This window comes from Nyctereutes procyonoides, unplaced genomic scaffold (assembly GCF_905146905.1).
Source record: "Nyctereutes procyonoides isolate TBG_1078 unplaced genomic scaffold, NYPRO_anot_genome, whole genome shotgun sequence".
NCBI classification, from domain to species: Eukaryota; Metazoa; Chordata; class Mammalia; order Carnivora; family Canidae; genus Nyctereutes; species Nyctereutes procyonoides.
Genome location: NW_026575020.1, coordinates 15,711,593 through 15,732,709, shown reverse-complemented (window position 1 = coordinate 15,732,709; position 21,117 = coordinate 15,711,593). Strand labels below are relative to the sequence as shown.

At 39.3% G+C, this 21,117-nt stretch overlaps 1 protein-coding gene across 2 annotated transcripts in view; it reads right to left on the bottom strand.

The window, feature by feature from the left end:
• Positions 1–20,726, bottom strand: part of GDPD1 (glycerophosphodiester phosphodiesterase domain containing 1) — a 53,629-nt gene extending 32,903 nt beyond the window's left edge. For both annotated transcript variants that reach the window (XM_055301150.1, XM_055301080.1), the window contains exons 1-2: positions 20,519–20,726; positions 3,643–3,685 (exon numbers count right to left, since the gene is read on the bottom strand). In XM_055301150.1, coding sequence (XP_055157125.1) covers positions 3,643–3,685; positions 20,519–20,660 — 185 coding nt within the window. In that variant the 5' untranslated portion in view covers positions 20,661–20,726. The remainder of the gene's footprint in view (positions 1–3,642; positions 3,686–20,518) is intronic.
• Positions 20,727–21,117: the final 391 nt, after the last annotated feature.

The following is a 21,117-nucleotide window of genomic DNA, read 5'->3' as shown; positions in this document are numbered from 1 at the left end:
GAGCCGAAGGAAGACGCTCAACCGCTGAGCCACCTGGGTGCCCCTGCTTTGTTCTTGAGTGCCCATTCCATTTCTCCTTCCATAAGTAACTAGTGAGAGTCTATTAGCATCAGAGCTAGGTATTAGGGATTGAGAGACCAATATGGAAGGATTCTTACTTTCAGAGGAATCACAGAAAGAAAGAAAGAAGAAAGAAGAGAGAGAATAAAAGGAAGAAATTGTGATATACAATTATTTTTGTCACTCCTAATTAGTTCTTTAGCCCTGCCATAATGTATTAATTTTCCACACATTCCTAAAGCCCTTTCAGTTTCCTAGACATATCTCATCTACATACCCTTGCATCTTAATCTCAGAAATTTCATGTTCTTTTCCTTTTTTTTTTTTTTTTTTAATAATCTCTACACCCAACATGGTGATTGAACTCACAACCCCAAGTTCAAGAATTGCATGCTATGCAGACTGAACCAGCCAGGCACCTCCAATATTTCACATTTTAAAAATAGTTTCTTGGTGTGCCTAGATGGCCCAGTCGTTATGCACCAGACTTTGGCTTGGGTCAGGATCTGGAGGCTCTGGGATATAGCCCTGCTGCAGGCTCCCTGCTCAGTGGGGAGTCTATTTCTCTCTTTCCCTCTACCTCTTCCCCCAACTTATGTTCACTCTCTCTTTTTCTCTCTCAAATAAATAAATGAAATCTTAAAATAATTTTTAAAATAAAAATAAAAATAGCTTCTTCCTCCATACCAAATGATAACTCTTCTAGTCCTGGTAGCTTTTCAATTTTCTGGTTAATCTTAACCAGGCTTCTGCCACCACCTATTTATACATTTTCTAATATCCTCTTGTCTTCACCCCCATTTCATAATATGTATGCTTTGTGAAATGTCTCTACACATGCACATAAATAAGATCTAAGTTTTAGCTGCTCATTATATTTTTACTATCTCTCCCTCACCTACTCTTCCTATCAAAGATACATCATACTTAAGCACAGTATCTGTCAGTTAAGCATCTGCCTTTGGCTCAGGTCATGATCCCAGAGTCCTGGGATAGAGCCCCACATTGAGCTCCCTGCTCAGTGGGGAGTCTGCTTCTCCATCTGTTCCTCCCCCTGCACCTTCTCTCTCTTCCTCTCAAATAAATAAATGAAAACTTTATAAAGATAAAAATATTGGGATGCCTGGGTGGCTAAGCAGTTGAGTGTCTGCCTTTGGCTCAGGATGTGATCCTGGAGCTCCAGAATAGAGTCCTGCATGAGGCTCCTGCAGGGATTCTGTTTCTCCCTCTGCCTGCGTCTCTCTGCCTCTCTCTGTCTCTCATGAATAAATAAAAAAAATCTTTAAAGAAAAACAAGAGCTTTATAGGGCGACGTATATGCCATCTCTTAAAAAAAATAAAGATAAAAATATTTACATACCATCCTTAGAAATAATTTGTTATACAAATGTACCATCCTTAGAAACAGTTTATTATATAATCGTGTATTTTAATTTCATAAATAAAGGTGGTTGATAAAAATTTAACAAAAAATATGGGGAAAAACTTACAAAATAATATATCTTAAGTATAAAGAATGCTAAAATCAAAGTTATAAGCATTTTTTCCCAGGTAATATATATCACTATATCCCAGGCAACAAATATTTGATAAATCTAGTGTATATGGCAGCGGTAGTAGGTGACATATGTGTATGTGTGTGTCTCAGTGTAAACTGTACAAATAAATTTTATACATATGCATTATGTATGTTATATATATCTGGTTTTATTATCTAGGTTTATACTTTATGTAATACATAATATGTATATAGAGAAAGAGATGTTATATATATGATCTCAGAGAAGATTATTTATTTATTTATTTATATATTTTTTAAAGATTTTATTTATTTATTCATGAGAGACACACACAGAGAGAGAGGCAGAGACACAGGCAGAGGGAGAAGCAGGCTCCATGCAGGGAGCCTGATGTGGGACTCGATCCTGGGTCTCCAGGATCAAGCCCTGGGCTGAAGGCGGCGCCAAACCACTGAGCCACCAGGGCTACCCAGAGAAGATAATTTAAAGTAACATACTTTATCTTATTTTGACTTAAAGTAATTTAAAATATTTTGTTTCAGAATCTGTAAAGTTCTTTCCACAGACAGGAGGAAAGTTTTGCATTTTTAGGGCTGTAAGAGAATTTGGAGATTATAGTCAAAGGCATTTTTTTTTTTTAAGATTTTATTTATTTATTTGAGAAAGAGCACAAGCAGGGAGAGCAGGAGAGGGAGAAGCAGGCTCCCTGCTCAGCGGGGAGCCCCATGCAGGGCTTGATGCCAGGACCCTGGGATCATGACCTGATCCAAAGGCAGGCGCTTAACCGACTGAGTCATCCAGGCGCCTCAAAGGCATTGTATTATAGAACAGGAAGAGTGAGCAATGATGAGCACAGTAGAATAGGATTTAGATGAAACTAGAATATGGAGAAACAGTACATTTGGACCCGATAACAGGAAAAATAAACTCTCAGGTGTCTTTGTTATTTTTAAGTACTCTCCATGCTCAACGTGGGGCTCAATCTTATAACCCCAAGATAAGGGATCCCTGGGTGGCACAGCGGTTTGGCGCCTGCCTTTGGCCCAGGGTGCGATCCTGGAGACCCAGGATCGAATCCCACGTTGGGCTCCTGGTGCATGGAGCCTGCTTCTCCCTCTGCCTGTGTCTCTGCCTCTCTCTCTCTCTCTGTGTGACTATCATAAATAAATAAAAATTAAAAAAAAATAACCCCAAGATCAAGGGTCACATGCTCTACCAACTGAACCAGCCAGGTGCCCCCTAAATTTTAAGGTGTCTTTGAATGATGAGAAACAGAACAAAAACTCAAGCCAACTTCTGATTTCTCAGCCCCAATTGTATGCATAAAAATGGCTCAACAAATATATAAGAAAATACCTTTCTTACTAAATATGGAAAGGTAAGGTCTTCCATGGGGTTTAACTTTTCATATTCTCTGCTTTATTTTTCAGGGAAAAGAAAACAGTGTTCTCACCATTACCACAGACTAATGATGATCATTTACTCTAAGACAGAGAACAAAGTATCAGTCAGCTTTCATTCCTGTCTCTCCTGCTGCTTTTCTGTGAGGTATTCTAAAAGAGATCTATATGAAATGTGAATAATTGAAACATTAGAGAAAATCTAATTTACCTTATTAAAAAAAATAAGATTAATACTCATAAGGCTTCAAACAAGAAAGACCAGATCACAGTTTCAGGTCTGTAGAAGAATTACAGGGCAGACACATAATCCTATTCATAAACAGCAACCAATGTTAACAGTTGTTTCATTTTCTCCTTTTCTCTTTCTCTCCAAGACTAATTAGCATTACACACAGTGTGTTCCTTGTTACAAATGCCTTCTTTCAGCTTTAGAACTATAGTATCTTTTGATTACCCACAACTCTGATCTAGTTTTTCAGTTATGCAGAAGCCAGTCTTTGTAACACTTCAGACTAGCTAAAAAATAAAAAATAAAAAAAGCGATTTTAATAAAATAGAAACAATTATCACAAGTGGATGTGACACGTATGCTATCCTCACTTTGTGAATCATCATCACATCAAAGATAAACTATAAAGAATACCTTTTTGTATACTTACTGTTTAAAGGCTGCCATTGTATTTTCCAAATTTTCTCCAGCACCTGTGAAAACATTAAATTTAAACTTCATTTACTTGGCTAATTTGAACTTCTTAAATTTTTAATTTTGTTTAAAGATTTTATTTATTTTAAGGACACTTGGGTGGCTTAGTGGTTTGGCACCTGCCTTGGGCCCAGGGCATGATCCTGGAGACCTGGGTTCCAGTCCCGAGTCAGGCTCCCTGCAGGGAGCCTGCTTCTCCCTCTACCTGTGTCTCTGCCTCTCTCTGTGTCTCTCATGAATAAATAAATAAAATCTTAAAAAAATTTTTTTTAAAATTTATTTTAAAGAGTGTGTAAGCACAAGCAGGGGGACGGGGGCAGAGGGAGAGGGAGAAGCAGGCTTCTCGCTGAGCAGGGCTCGATCTCAGGACCCCAGGGATCATGATCTGAGCCAAAGGCAGAAGCTTACATGACTTAGCCACCCAGGCGCCCCTAATTTGAACTTTTTAATTTTTCCAGAAATTCACTTTAATAAGATACATCTAGTGGGAATCCCTGGGTGGCTCAGCGGTTTAGCATCTGCCTTCAGCCCAGGGCATGATCCTGGAGTCCCGGGATCGAGTCCCACATCAGGCTACCTGTATGGAGCTTGCTTCTCTGTCTGCCTGTGTCTCTGCCTCTCTCTCTCTCTCTGTCTCTGTGTCTCTCATGAATAAATAAATAAATCTTAAAAAAAAAAGATATATCTAGTGAATCTTGATGTTTATATAGCGTGTAGACATTACAAGTGTTTTAAAGAATGTAATGGTATTTTGAATTGCTTTTTGGCTGCACCAGTAAGAATTAAAGATGACAACAAAGCCACAGCAACACAGAAAGGTTAGAACCTAAACATTTCTATAAAGCTACAATATTGGGACGCCTGGGTACCTCAGCAGTTGAATGTCTGCCTTCGGCTCAGGGCATGATCCCAGGCCCGAGACGGAGTCTCATATCGGGTTCCTCCCAGGGAGTCTGCTTCTCCCTCTGTGTCTCTACCTCTGTCTGTCTCTCTCATGAATAAATAAATAAAATCTTTAAAAATAAATAAATAAAGCTACAATAGCAGGGAGGTACCCAGGTGGCTCAATGGTTGAGCATCTGCCTTTGGTTCAGGTCGTGATCCTGGGGTGCTGGGATCCAGTCCCCAGTCGGGCTTACCACAGGGAGCTGCTTCTCCCTCTGCCTAGGTCTCTGCCTCTCTGTGTCTCCCATGAATAAAGAAATAAAATCTTAAAAATAAAAAAAAGAAAAGCTACAATATCAGCCTGTCATAGGAAAGACAGAAAAGGACTTGGTACATATACACCTTCTCAGAAACTGTTAAACCATCTCCTCTACATCCCCATACTCTCTTATACATCTCTCTAATAAGGCATTTATCATATTATATCATAAATTATTAAACTGACTCCTCCTTTCCTATAAATTACTAAAAAAAAGTGAATCCTTTAATCACCTTGGCCGAAGGCAGTATAGTGTAGTAGTTGAAGGTGGAGTTAGGATCTTTGCTCTCAAATCTATCTGATACTTGCATGACCTTAAGGAAAGTTACATAACCTCTCTGGGACTGAGCTTCCTTATCTATAAGAATGAGGGATACCTGGCTGGCTCAGTCAGTGGAGCGTGAGACTCTAGATCTCCGGGTTGTGAGTTCTGGTGGGGGGGGGGGCGGGTAGAGATTATTTTTTTAAAAATTGGGGGGGGGTGCCTGGGTGGCTCAGTGGTTGAGCGTCTGCCTTTGGACCAGGGCGTGATCTCAGAGTCCCAGGATTGAGTCCCACATCGGGCTTCCTGCATCGATCCTGCTTCTCCCTCTGCCTTATGTCTCTGCCTCCCTCTCTCTCTCTTTCTCTTTCATGAATAAATAAATAAAATCTTTAAAAAATTTTTATTGTTGTTAAGTAAACTTTACCCCCAACGTGGGGCTCAAACTCATGACCCTGAGATCAAGAGCGACATGTTCTACTGACCGAGTCAGCCAGGTACTCCCCCACCCTCCAAATAAAATCTTTAAAAAGAAAAAAAAAAGAATGAGGATGACGATAACACCTATCTCACAGGACTGATGTAATTAAATGAATTCACATGTCAGGTGCCTTATGTCATCAATTCAAAAAATGATAGTTTTCCCTTTTTAACATCTTATAAGTTAGTGTGCATTTTACAACAGATGGTGTGTAATAGTTTATTTGGGCAAGATGTGCTCTCTCTTATCAGCATATTAAATATGTGCATTTTAGTGGTGCCTGGGTGGCTTAGTCAGTTAAACATCTAACTCTTTGCTTTTGGCCCTGATCATGATCTCAGGGCATGAGACTGAGGCCCAAGATCGAGCCTTGCATTGGGTTCTACACTGAGCATGGAGTCTGCTTAAAATTCTCTCTCCTTCTATCCCTTCCCCACCGCAAAAAAGAAAAAAAATGTGCATTTTATAACTAATGGCATTAAATTCAATTAAATAATGAATATTCAGTAAAAGTAAAGGATTATTGCTATTATTATCATATTGCCACTATTATGGTAACTGGTGCTTGGTGACAGTCCACTGACTGATGAATGAATAATAGAATAATACTGCAATGACAAAAATGACACAGATAAAAAGTATCTAATATTATATAGGGATGCCTATGTGGCTCAGCAGTGTAGCGCCTGCCTTCAGCCCAGGGCATGATCCTGGAGTCCCAGATTGAGTCCCAAGTCAGGCTCCTTGCATGGAGCCTGCTTCTCCCTCTGCTTGTGTCTCTGCCTCTCTCTCTCTCTCTGTCTGTCATGAATAAATAAATAAAATATTTTTAAAAATATTATATACACTGGTTGAATCAATTAACATAACATGCTAGCTATAAGTTTTAAAATATTTTAAAACTGAAAGATTTGGGATCCCTGGGTGGCACAGTGGTTTGGGGCCTGTCTTTGGCCCGGGGCGCGATCCTGGAGACCCGGGATCGAATCCCACGTCGGGCTCCTGGTGCATGGAGCCTGCTTCTCCCTCTGCCTGTGTCTCTGCCTCTCTCTCTCTCTCTCTGTGACTGTCATAAATAAATAAAAATTAAAAAAAAACTGAAAGATTTCAGTATTACAAAAATTAATGGAAGGCACAGGAAAAACACTTAGGAAATATTATTCCAAATACTTCAGAAAAATAGCCAATTTCTTTTAAGAAAAAGAAACACTTCAAGTTTGTGGTACTGTTCAAGTATTAGCATTAAAATGTTTCACATACAATACCATCTCGACATATTTGTGAGGGTATTAAAATTTTCTTTTATATTGTTAGATTTCTTTTATATTGTTAGATTGTGCTTTTATGGCAACTTAATAATCAATAGAAACACAAAACATGGGGATCCCTGGGTGGCTCAGTGGTTTAGCGCCTGCCTTTGGCCCACGGCGTGATCCTGGAGTCCTGGGATCAAGCCCCACAACAGGCTCCCTGCATGGAGCCTGCTTCTCCCTATGCCTGTGTCTCTGCCTCTCTCTCTGTGCGTCTCTCATGAATAAATAAATAAAATCTTTAAAAAAAACCCCACAAAGCATAAAGAAATGAATATATTAACTGAATGTTCTAGAGTTCCATAGTTTAGCAGAGAGAGTGGAATACCCATGTGAAAAAGGCTACTTTGATTTTAGGTTTACTTTAGTTACTAGAGTTGATGCCCAATAGAAATCAGATGAAGTAAATATGAAGACTATAGTTTTTGTCAAAAGTAAGTGCTCCTTGGGGTTAAATAATTTTTTATATGTTAAATGACTTTTAAAAAGCTAGTTGGTGTTGGGGCCCCTGGGAGGCACAGTTGGTTAAACCTTTGACTTTGGCTCAGGTCATGATCTCAGGGTGGTGAGATCAAGTCCCATGTTGGGCTCCACCCTGGGCATGGAGTCTCTCTCCCTCTCCTTCTGCCCCTCCTCTCTCTTTCCTTCTCTCTCTCTTTCTCCCTCTCTAAAAAAAAAAATAATAATAAAAAATCTAGTTGGTATTTGTTTTAGTCAAAAACTATAGAAATATGTTATATTCAAATAATCAATATTCAAGAACAAAACACTCTGGAATATGACCAAAAAAGACAAGAGTGCTACAAAAATGGTTATTAGCAGGTTAAATAAGTTAAGCTACTGACTGTTGTGCCAAAAAGCAAGGAAATCAAAAGGATACAGAAGCCATTTTAAATAAGCTCTCACTGGCCAAACCTGGGAAAATGTTAGCATCAAAATAATGACAGTAACAGATTGTTTTTTAGTTTGGCTTATCCACTTTTTTTAAAAAAAGATTTTATTTATTCATGAGAGACACACAGAGAGAAAGGGACAGAGACAGGCAGAGAGAGAAGCAGGCTCCCAGCAGGGAAGCCTGATGTAGGACTCATCCTGGGTCTCCAGGATCAAGCCCTGGGCTAAAGGTGGTGCTAAACCGCTGAGCCATCTGCGCTGCCTGGCTTATTCACTTTAAAAACAAAAATTTTATTTATTTATTTATTTGAGAGAGAGAGAGAGCATGCACAAGTTCGGGGGGGGGGCAGAGGGAGAGGGATAAGCAGACTCCCCACTGAGCAGGGAGCCCAATGTGGGGCTAGATCCCAGGACCCCAAGATCATGACCTGAGCCGAAGGCAGACACTTAACTGACTGAGCTACCCAGGCACTCCAACAGTAATAGATTTTAAACCATTTTTTTTTTTTACCATTTTCAAATAAAACAGAAAATGTTGACTCCCCTGCTCCCAAAAAGAAAGAAAATATTGAGTCCATTTTAATAAATGGACTGAAAGATTGATGAGGAATGGGATATTTATGTCGTTTCAAAAAACCTCCCTACAGGGCACCTGGGTGGCTCAGGGGTTGAGCGTTTGCCTTTGGCCCAGGTCCTGATCTCGGGGTCCTGGGATTGAGTCCCGTATCAGGCTCTCCATGGGGAGCCTGCTTCTCCCTCTGCCTATGTCTCTGCCTCTCTGTGTCTCTCATGAATAAATAAATAAATAAATCTTAAAAAAAAAAACACCAAACACCTCCTTACAAAAGTAATTATTCAAAAAAAAGAAAAGTAATTATTCATTACAAAGTAAAGAGTAGCTTCAGGGATGCCTGGGTGGCTCAGCGGTTGAGCATCTGCCTTTGGCTCAGGGCGTGATCCTGGAATCCGGGATCAAGTCCTGCATCAGGCTCCCTGTGAGGAGGCTGCTTCTCCCTCTGACTGTGTCTCTGACTCTCTCTGTGTGTCTCTCATGAATAAATAAATCTTAAAAAAAAAAAAGTAGCTTCAAAATAAAAAAGCCTGGCAGACACTACCTTCACCAAGAGACCAAAGTCAATAAATATCGTAGCTCCTTCAAGCTGACTTTTGTATCTTTCCATTTTCTTTGCTTTTTGACATAATAAAGCAGTCAGTAGTTTAACTTAATAAGTCAAATAAATAACAGTTATCGCCAGGTGGCTGAAATACAAATTATTTCTAATACGCATTCTTCTATATCTTACAAACCCTCTACAATAAATATGCACTATTTTTAAGATAGAGAGGAGAATCAAAATCAAAACATGGCATATGCCTGCAACGTTCTCTTCACCACAGCCTCCCGATATTTTTTAATCTTAACACCAGAATGAATTCAATTCTCATCTCCTCCAAGAAATACTTTCTTATCACTTTAGATTACAATTCTTTTCACAGTCAATGCTTTAAACTTTAGTTCCCAACCATTTTATTTAAAGATTTTATTTATTTGTTTGACAGAGTACAAGGAGGGGGAATGGCAGGCAGAGGGATGGGGAAAAGCAGGCTCCCGTTGAGCAAGGAAACTGATGCAGGGCTTGATCTCAGGACCTTGGGATCATGACCCAAGAGGAAGGCAGACACTTAACTGACTGAGCTACCCAAGTGCCCTAGTTCCCAACCATTTTGGTCTCAGGATTCTTTTTCTGAGTACTCAAAGAGCTTTTGATTATGTGGGTTAAAGATTTATTTATTTATTTATTTATTTATTTATTTATTTATTTATTTATTTATGAGAGCACATGTGCATGAGCAGGGGGAGGAGCAGAGGGAGAAAGACAAGTGGACTCCACGATGAGCATGGAGCAGAAAGTGGGGCACACCCTGAGATTATGACCTGAGCTGAAATCAAGATGCTTAACTGACTGAGTCACTCAGGATCCCCTTGATTATGTGGGTTATATCATTAATAATTACATATTGAATATTGGGGAACCTGGGTAGCTCAGTGGTTCAGCATCTGCCTTTGGCTTAGATCATGATCCTGGGGTCCTGGGATTGAGTCCCTCATTAGGCTCCCCACAGGGAGCCTACTTCTCCCTCTGCCTATGTCTGTCTCTCTCTCTATGTCTCTCATGAATAAATAAAATCTTTTTAAAAATTCAATATTTAAAATTTTTTTTTTTTAATTTTTAAGTAATCTCTAGGCCCAACATGGAACTCAAATTCACAACCCTGAGAACAAGAGTTGTATGTTCCACTGACTGAGCCAGCCAGGGACCCCCAGTATTAAAAATGTTTGTTTGTTTGTTTATTTATTTATTTATTTATAAAATATTTTATATTTTATTCATGAGAGACAGAAACAGAGAGAGGCAGAGACATAGGCAGAGGGAGAAGCAGGTTCCCCTGCAAGGATCCCATGCGGGACTTGATCCCGGATTCTGGGATCAGGACCTGAGCCAAAGGCAGATACTCAACCACTGAGCCATCCAGGCATCCCCAAAATTTTTAATTTATTTATTTGAAATAGCAGTAATAAAGCCATTACATGTTAACATAACTTTTTTTTGTTAACATAACATTTTATGAAAATAATTAACTATCTTCCCAAACTATTTAATAAAAAGTGGCATTATTTTACATTTTTTGCAAATCACTTTACTGCTTTTTACTGAAGGTAGCTAGATTCTTATATCTGCTTCATACATGTATATCAACCCTCACACAGACAGGTAGTTGGAAAAGAAAGATTCTTTTTTGATACTGCACCAAATTTTAACAAGTAGTAGTTTCTTAAAAGTTAGTTTCGCTGTAGAATCTGAATCATACGAATGATTTTTCATACTCTATTACATGAAAATCATCTTGAATGTAGTTTGTTTGTTTAAGCAGGCTCCATGCCCAGCAGGACTTGAACTCACAACACTGAAATCAGGAGTCCAGTTCTCAACCGACTGAGCCGCCAAGGCATCCCTAAGTCCATCTTAAACTTTGAATGGATCTTTCAGTCATACATGGTTTTATACCACGCATTGTTCTTTTAGAAAATACTAATTCACTGAATCATGTGGATCTTCTAAATTTTTTAAAAATTTTTATTTATTTATTTATTTATTTATTTATTTATTTATTTATTTATTTATTTATTTATGATAGTCACAGAGAGAGAGAGAGAGAGAGAGAAACAGAGACACAGGCAGAGGGAGAAGCAGGCTCCATGCACCGGGAGCCCGATATGGGATTCGATCCCGAGTCTCCAGGATCGCGCCCTGGGCCAAAGGCAGGCACTAAACCGCTGCGCCACCCAGGGATCCCTCATGTGGATCTTCTAAATGTTGACACATTTCATTATAAAATATTTTTTATTTAATTTTTAAAAAATATTTTATTTATTTATTCATGAGAGGCACAAAGAGAGAGGCAGAGACACAGGCAAAGGGAGAAGCAGGCTCTCTCCTCACAGGAAGCCTGATGCGGGATTTGATCCCAGGACCCCGGGACCACACCCTGAGCCAAAGGCGGACATTCAACCACTGAGCCACTCAGGTGTCCCTCATTATACAATATTTTTTAAAGTCATATATGGGAACATCTGGGTGGCTCAGTGGTTGAACGTCTGTCTTTGGCTCAGGGCGTGATCCTGGAGTCCTGGGATTGAGTCCCACATCAGGCTTCCTGCATGGAGCCTGCTTCTCCCTCTGCCTATGTCTCTGCCTCTCTCTCTCTGTATCTCTCATGAATAAATAAATAAAATCTTTACAAACAACAACAACAACAAAATAAAGTCACATTTGTTAATACCTTACCTCATCAGGAAAATCTTTAGAAAGCTATCAAGCTCACAGTGGAGGATATAAGTTTTCCAAATTTCTAATTTTTACTTGAAAATTCAAATGTAACCATTGGTACTGCCTTAAAAGAAGGCAGCTACCTTATTTTTCTTCTAATGACAGACATCATTTTCAAGAATATATCTGCTGAATACTCAAGTCTAAACTAGTTTTTTTTTTAAGTAAAAATGGTGTTCAGTGAGAAAAAAAATAAAGGCTAATTCAGCTCACCATTCAAATGATTGCACAAGTGCTTTTCCTCAAGACAACCACCACTGTACTTTGATATGCAACAAAAATATTTTGTATGCACTTCCAATTTTGTCACACAAAATATTAAAAGGTATGTGTACTCAGGGTGCCTGGCTGGCTCAGTTTGTAGAGTATGCAACTCTTGATCTCAGAACCATGAGTTCAAGCCCCATGATGGGCATAAAGCTTATTTAAAATAAAATTTTTAAAAAGACATCTACTTAAAAAAAAAGTTATGTGTACTCAAGGGTTGAAATTAACTAAAATAATTTTATTAATACATCAAATATATTCTTTTTTTAAAGTTTATTTATTTATTATTTTTTTTATTTATGATAGTCACAGAGAGAGAGAGAGAGGCAGAGACACAGGCAGAGGGAGAAGCAGGCTCCATGCACCGGGAGCCTGATGTGGGATTTGATCCCGGGTCTCCAGGATTGCGCCCTGGGCCAAAGGCAGGCGCCAAACCGCTGCGCCACCCAGGGATCCCCATCAAATATATTCTTAAGTGAAACTGCCTTTTAAAAAAAACTGTGAGTGCATGATGGTCAATGTTTGTATCCAGGTGATGGGTTCATGGAGTCTTAATACTTTTGCATATATTTGAATTGAAATGATTTTTTGGTTTGGGGAAATTGAGTTAGGCAAAAATAGGACAGAGATTCAGTACTCTGAAATAAACTTTCCCATAGTTAATACAATTTTTACTAATATTTACATTCCAAGTGTGCAAATCTGTTTTTTATGTCTGCTTTCCATATTGATTTTAATTATTATTCATTTAAACCTAACAGCGTGGGGCACCTGAGTGGCGCAGTCAGTTAAGCATCTGACTTGGTTTTTGCTCAAGTCATGATCTCAGGGTCCTGGGATCAAGCACCACATCAAGCTCCATGTTCAGCATGGAGTCTGCTTGACATTCTCTCCTTCTCCCTTTGCCCCTCCCATTTGTGCGCTCTCTCTCTCTCTCTCTCTCTCTCTCAAATAAATAAATAATCTTTAAGCCTAACAACTTAAGCATGAAAACATTTTTACTTAAGATCTTTGATTTTATGTTTATGAAATTAATAGTATTAAATAAAACAATGAAAAGATATTGAAATATTAAAAAATTAATAGAAGTTATACACTATACTTAGTAATTTACATATCATTTTATTAAAACTCCCATAACCAGGGGCACCTGGGTGGCTCAGTGGTTGAGCATCTGCCTTTCACTCAGCTTGTGATCCTGGGGTCCTGAGATTGAGTCCCACATCAGGCTCCTCATGGGGAGCCTGCTTCTCCCTCCGCCTATGTCTCTGCCTCTCTCTGTGTCTCTCATGAACAATAAAAAGAAAGAAAGAAAGAAAGAAAGAAAGAAAGAAAGAAAGAAAGAAAGAAAGAAAGAAACTCACAATCAGAAAAAAAATGGGTACAGCCACATAGCTAACAAGGGGAACTATGATTCATGAATAAGCTATATGATTCCAGATCCCATCTTTTCCATCACTATGTAGCAGCTTTTATTCTGTCACTCATGAATGCCTTTATTTCAGTTTTATATCTATTCATATTGGTCCCTATTCCCATATTCTTCTATTTGTTTCTAAAGCTTGAAGATAAAGTCCATAATGATAATACAAATTACTTGTTAGATACATATGGTGAAAGCCTGGAGAGTAACTAAGGGACTAATTAAAAAGTATGCCATTCTTCTCCAAGGAATTATTTATTGGTACGTAGCTCTTGTCTCACGAAATTATTTGAATACCTTTTCTTTTTGTTTTTAAGATTACTTATTTATTTATTTATTCATGAGAGACACAGAGGGGCAGAGACATAGGCCAAAGGAGAAGCAGGCTCCCCAAGGGGACTCAATTCCAGGACCCCAGGATCATGACCTATTGAATTCCTTTTCTTTCCAGTTATCATATCACTTATAGAAGCACACTTGCCACCAATTTTTCTTTTCCTTCAATAATCAGTTTAAAGAATGCCTGGCTTTGCAAATCACCATCTGACATATAAACAAATGTTTAATTTCTTAATTAGTTATTAAATTATGAAATGGGGAAGAGAATGAATGTCACAGATTTTACATGGTGCCCTAATATGTTTATAATTCTTCTGCTTACATCATACTGCCTCCCTCTTCCAGTTCACATTTTTCACTTCATTGAGAAAACCTTCCCTGAAAAGTCCCAATTTACTTTATTCATAGCTTCACTATATACTTCCCAAGTTTTCTTTTTTTTTATGATAGTCACACAAGAGAGAGAGAGAGAGAGAGAGAGAGAGAGAGAGAGAGGCAGAGACACAGGCAGAGGGAGAAGCAGGCTCCATGCAAGGAGCCCAACATGGGACTCGATCCCAGGACTCCAGGATCACGCCCTGAGACAAAAGCAGATGCTCACCATTGAGCCTCTTATATATAGTGCTTCATAATTACTTTGTGATCAGTTAATTCTTTCTTTTTTTAAGATTTATTTATTTATTTTAGAGAGAGCAGGGGGAGGGGCAAAGGGAGAGTTTCAAGCAGACACTGTGCTGAGCACAGAGCCTGACAGGGTGCTCAATCACATGACTCTGAGATCACAACCTGAGCTGAAACCAAGAATCAGATACTTAACCAACTGTGTCACCCAGGTACCCCGTGATCAGTTAATTTCTGATAGGACAGATAAAGTAAAGGAAACATTCTCTTCTGTATCTTTAATTAGATTTAGATGCTGTGAAGTAAAGAAATAACTGTTCAGTTTTTCTTTTTACCTCTAAATGTTTTATAAACCAATAAACATTGTAGAGTTGTTTTAGTTATTTCCAACCACTATTATTAACATCTTTGTATACATTATATGTGTGTGTGATGTTTGCAAAAGCAATGACAAATATAACCATGTGCATCAGACACACATAAAAAACAACAAAAAGCCCTCCAAAATGAAATACTTTCTGATATTGGAAAAAGTAGCTTAGTATAAATGAAACATATCCTAATGTTTGAGACATGATCCTATCTCAACTCAAAATTAATTATTCAATGAGTCAAGCAAAAAAGTTAAGTTCCTTCTTCATTTTTTTCCTTTCCTTTCTTTCTTTTGTGTGAGAGTGGGAGCATGCAAGCGGGGGCTGGGGGGGGGCACAGTGGGAGAGGGAGAGAGAATCTTAAGCAGGCTCCAAGCCAGCATGAGGCCCTACATGGGGCTTGATCTCATGACCCTGAGATAATGACCCGAGCTGAAATCAAGAGTCAGGCATTTAACCAACTGAGACACTCAAGTGCATCCCTTCTTCATTTCTAAATTCATTTGTTCATTTAATATTTATAGCATGCCTTGGAAATAGTATCTAAGAGTATAAAGAGCTTGTAAGGAGTAAAGATGGTGTATACTAAGAGCATTTCTCTTTTTTTAGTTTTTTTTAATTTTTTATTTATTATTATTTTCTTAAAGATTTTACTTATTTATTCATGAGAGACACACAGAGAGAGGCAGAGACACAGGCAGAGGGAGAAGCAGGCTCCATGCAGGGAACCTGACTTGGGACTCGATCCCGGGTATCCAGGATCACATCCTGGGCTGAAGGCAGCGCTAAACCGCTGAGCCACCCGGGCTGCTCTAAGAGCATTTCTCAATATGGGTTCCCTGGAACACTGCAGACTTGTTTCTGTATGTCAAGGGAAAAAAAAAAAACTGGTGAAATCTGTATTTATAGGTATAAAAAAACTAAACACATCAATAGTACAGAAGAATATGCAAATATACTGATACTCCAACTTTATATTGATACACAGGCAGCATTTACCAACTACCACATGTATGCTCTCTTCAGTGATAAGTGTTTTTTGTTATGTATCCTGTCATAATTTCAATAATTTCTCTATAAAAATTGTCATTTCAGTATTTTCTATAATATTTTTATATTTAATTTTTCTAAATTTATATATAATTTAAGACATCTATATTTCAGCCATTCCTGAAAACAAGTACATTTTAGTTTGCTTTCTTAAGCAGGAAATATTAACTTATCATTAAATAAATGATAAACACCTTCATTGCTAATAAGGTATCAGTCGGAGGGAGCCAGTTGAGGAAAGGAATGAGGACAAGTCCTTGTTGAAAGGGCACTTGGCTGGCTCAGCTGGAAGAGCATGTGACTCTTGATCTCAGGGTTGTGAGTTTGAACCTCATGTTGGGTGCAGGGATTACTAAAAAATAAAAGGAAAAGAAAAAAGTCCTCATTGAAAAGTGAGTAAGAGTTCCCTGAAAATAGAAATGAGGGAACAAGACGGAAAGCATTGATACCCTACATGGGATGTGTTTCAGGATGCAACTACAGAATACCACTTCCAGTGATACTTTTGAGACTCAAATTGATTTTTCAATTTCTTCCTTGGAAGTCCAAATAAAGTTTGGAACCCAGAAGCAGCCAGCATCCAATAGTAAACTTACCCTCAAACTTATCACTGGCCAAATCATTCTGTGGCAGGATGCCCAGATTGTGACAATACTCTTTCTCAAGATCAAGGGTAAAAGATTAAGAGGGAAGGTGATTTTTTTTTTTAATTCTTTGGCCACTGAACCCTTAATACATAGACTTAAAAAAAAAAAAAAAAAAAGCCTGTTGCCGGACACCTGGCAGATGCCTGGTGGCTCAGTGGTTGAGCCTCTGCCTTTGGCTCAGGGCGTGATCCCTGGATCGAGTCCCACATCGGGCTCCCTGCATGGAGCCTGCTTCTCCCTCTGCCTATGTCTCTGCCTCTCTCTGTGTGTCTCTCATGAATAACTAAATAAAATCTTAAAAAAAAAAGTCTGTTGCTTAATTCAACTGGCTCATAGAGATAGATTGAGGAATCTTAGACTAAGTTATTTCCCTAACTCCCTGCAATCATACCTTTAACCAGCTCAATTGGAATCTGAAAAAAAAAGTATATACAGTATGATTACAAGTATCAGAAAATATATATTTAAAGGATATACTTCAAAATGTTAATAGGGATTATATATGGATATACTTTCATAGAGAAATTAAGAAAATAGGCTTTGAGAATATTGCTTGCTCTCCAGTTGATCCAAAAGGTGTATCTTTGATCTTATTGGTGTTTCATCAATACATTGTAGTTATAAAAGGTGTTCTTTGGTCAAATACATTTAGGAGACACATAGGAGGGATCTAGCATGCAGTAGATAATTAGAAGACAATAATTTATTATTTTAAGTGCACCTGGGTGGCCCAGGTTAAGCATCTGCCTTTGGCTCAGGTCATGATCCCAGGGTCCTGGGATCAAGCCCCACATCAGACTCCATGCTCAATGGGGAACCTGCTTCTCCCTTTCCTATTCTCCCTGCTTGTGTGCTCCCTCTCTCTGTGTCAAATAAATAAAATCTAAAATAGTAGTAATAATAATTTATTATTTTAATTATATTAGGATCTGCACTAGAAGCTAGAGACAGAAGCATTAATAAAAGCTGAAACCTGCCCTTAAGGAACTCACAGTCTAGTAAGGGAGGCAGATGTATTAACATAGCAATAACATTACAATATAATGTAATACAATGTATATGCTCTAAAGAGGCAAGAACAAAATAAACCTACAGAATTTAATTTTTGAAACATTAGGATGCCTGGGTGGCTCAGAGGTTGAGCATCTGCCTTCATTTCAGCTCAGGGCGTGATCTTGGAGTTCTGGAATCAAGTTCCACATCGGGCCTCTCTGCATGGAGCCTGCTTCTACCTCTGCCTATGTCTCTGCCTTCTCTCTGTGTCTCTCATGAATAAATAAATAGATAAAATCTTTAAAAATTAATAATAATAATTTTTAAACATTAATTTCCTCTTTCAAGGATAATCTCAGTAAAAGGCAACATGTTCATTAAAATTTTGAAAACATAAGTATAGGTTGATCTTATTCTTTCTCATTCAATTCAAAGTTCTAATACATAATACATATATGGATCCCTATATCCGTGCTTATATTTCAAAAACAATTGTACAGTCTTCAAAGTCCATTTTATATACCTAATCCTCTCAACCCAAAGAGAAGCAAGGCAAAGAGTCCCCATTTACAAATAAGGAAACTAAGTCTTCTTCCCAAGGCTAACTAGTGGTCTAGAATCTGACTCGGGTGATAATACAGACACAATATAGTACACATTAAGGGTTTCGAGTTATAGCGAATCTGGTATATACTTTATAAGATATATTGATCAATGTTTCAGTCTTGGAATGGTCATAGATCTGATTTACATGAAATAGTAGGTATTTGAAGTTTGGGCAATAGAGAATCAGCCCAAATGTTAGTAATAAGCACAGAGACACTAGTGATTGTTGTTGGCAGTGTCCAAGACAAAAATAAAAAGTAGCAAGGAAGTGACTCCTTCCTCAACTATTATTTTCCAGAAACTTGGTATCTTGAGTTACAAAGTATTTTTTAGTAAATAGCTCCTCTATAACTCTGGATTCAATTGTATTATTTGGAGCACATACTCAACAAAAGCATATTAAGGTACTAACAACATAGGGACTTACTACAGTGCATTAGGACCATCATATAAGTAAATAGATTCAAATCTGCAGATATTTAACAAGATTATCATGACAGTTTCAGTTATATATCTTTGAATATACAAATACTGATCCCATATTTGCAAATAATGAATGGAAATTTTTATGTAAGGGGTGAGACTGAAACAACTGAAAATGACTTTATATCTAGGGAAAATATTTTTAAAGTATTTCCAATAGTAAATAAGAATTGTAAATCTAGCTTATCCTGGTTTTAATACTGACTACATTGATCTAGCACATATTTTTCTAACCTCTATGGAGTTCTGTTTTTTCACCTGTAGTGCATCGCAAAAATTCAAAAAATTAACATGCATTTTTTTTCTAAAATAAAATTTAGATTATCTACAATGACAGTTTAGATAGCTTTTTAGAGAATCTAGTTTTGTTTTGGTTTGGGCTTTTAGTAAGAACATTTTTCTTTTCTTTTCTTTTTTTTTAAATCATTAAACACAGAGCACCTGGCTGCTGAGTCAGAAGAATGTGCAACTCTTGATATCAGGGTTGTGAGTTCAGACCCCACTGGGTGTAGAGGTTACTTACATAAAGTAAGTCTTTAAAAAAATAAAGTAGGTAAACACAACTGTAGTATGTGTACTGCGTATCTCCAGAATAACAGGACTACTACCATCGAAAATTGCTTCTACAGCAACAATTTAAACACTAAAAGTTGGATTGGGGCTTTAATAGTTGAAGGCATATTAGCAGTCATGTCATCCTACGCTTTAACTATGTATCTAATTAAACCAAATAAGCAATAACAGGGCATTTAGCTGGTGACCCCTTGATGCTTTTCATGAGTAGAGGGACTAGCATAACTATTGAAGTCACTCTTCAGAACTATGCTTAACATAAAATTGTAGAGATTATACAGAAGAATGCCAATGTATTTCTGTCATATTTAAAACTGTATTCCTGGCCAATTCTTGTTAGAAAATACAGTACTAAATCAAGTTTTAGACTGTAAACTCCTCTAAAATTTACCATTTCAAGGATTGGCCTGTAAATTCCAAGCAGTTTTAACCTAATTTAACATTCACCTCTAAAGAACAGTTAAAATTGATCGACTAAATCAGATTTCACAACATTTTATACATCATACTTGAAATAAAGACTCATTATTTTGCGATAATGAAGAGGCAAAGATTTGGTCTGCTGTTTGGGAAATTACAGGATGGACTATCTAGGCTCCTTTTAGTAAGATACTTTCCCAAGAAACACCTCCTTCTTTGTTTTCTTTAAACAATATAGTCCTGTCATAAACTACATCATCTTTTTGTCTTTAGGAAATCCAGGTGACATTGCTCAGGTGCTGGGTGGGGCTAAAAAAAAAACCAAAGCAGGTGTAAGGTTTGCTCCCTTGGGAACGAGAACGCTCCAATTTCTGTCCCAGTCCAACCTAAGCTCTAATTGTGACCTTGGGAAATGTCCCCAAGTCAGGGACTAGGTTTCCATCTCCTCTTAATCATCAGTGCTCAGAAGGGGAGGCTGGGGGTGGGGCGCCAGCCCCCAGGGACTGCAGACAACCAGGCTGCATCACGCTCCAGGTTCACGCAGTTCCTCAACCCTCGAAGCTCGTCGCCCCAGATCTTCCTACACGCTCAGCCACCGGCTCCACTCCGGACAGTCGGTTCCTGTTCCCCGGCGGGGTACCCTGGCGCTGCTCGGCGCTCCCCCCCCACCCCCCTTGCAATCATCCTTCCATCTGCCGAGAAACGCTCCATCTACCCTTAATTCTCACACCCTCCTTCAGAGAACCTCTGACACCGCTGCACTTGAGAGATTCCCCCACCATGGCTCGGTCTCAAGATCCCTTACCTCCCTTCAAGAGACCTCCCCTTCACATCGCCTTCACCTCCAGGGAGCCCTCTTTCGCACACCCCATTCTTCCTCAAACTCTCAAGCATTTCCACCCGCCAGCCTTTTGCGGAGCTCTAAAGGACGCTCAGCTCTAGTTGGGGGGGAAGCCTCCCCCACCTCCGCCAACGAGATCTGGGGACCCCCCTCTCACCTCCGCGGTGAGAGATGTGTTTACTGAGGAATCGCTGCTTCTTTCTCGGGTGCAACAAGGTTGGGTATTTGAGCAACAAGAATGAAGTCACCAAGTACCCTCCCAGGGTGGAGAGAAGGTAAAAAGCCGCGGTGGACGACATCTCAGCCACCGTGTGGGACGTCTCCCACCTCCGGGCCCTCTGAACTCCGCTGCGGCGGTCGCAACGGCTGCGGCGGCGGCGGCGGCGGCGGCGGCGGCGGCGGCGGCGGCGGCGGCGGCGGCGGCGGCGGCGGCGGCGCAGCGGCGGCGGCGCAGCTGCAGCTGCTCGAGGTCTGCTCGCCCCCAGCCGGTGCCAGCGGTGCAGCGCACTTGTCGGCGCCAGCCCTTCACGCAGGCGCAGCAGACCCCAGGCGTCTGAGTAACAAAGGAGCTGCGGTACGCAGGCGCGCTCTGGCTGCTGGGTAGGAACCTGGAGAGGTCCGGTAGTGAGCATTTGTCATCCAGCTCTGGGGTAGAACCCGCAGCTTCTCTGAAAATCTCCAAACTGAGGCGAAAGCTTGGAAACCTGCCAGTGTCTTCGCCATCACTCAGGCAGAAAAGGCTGCTCCAAGATAGCC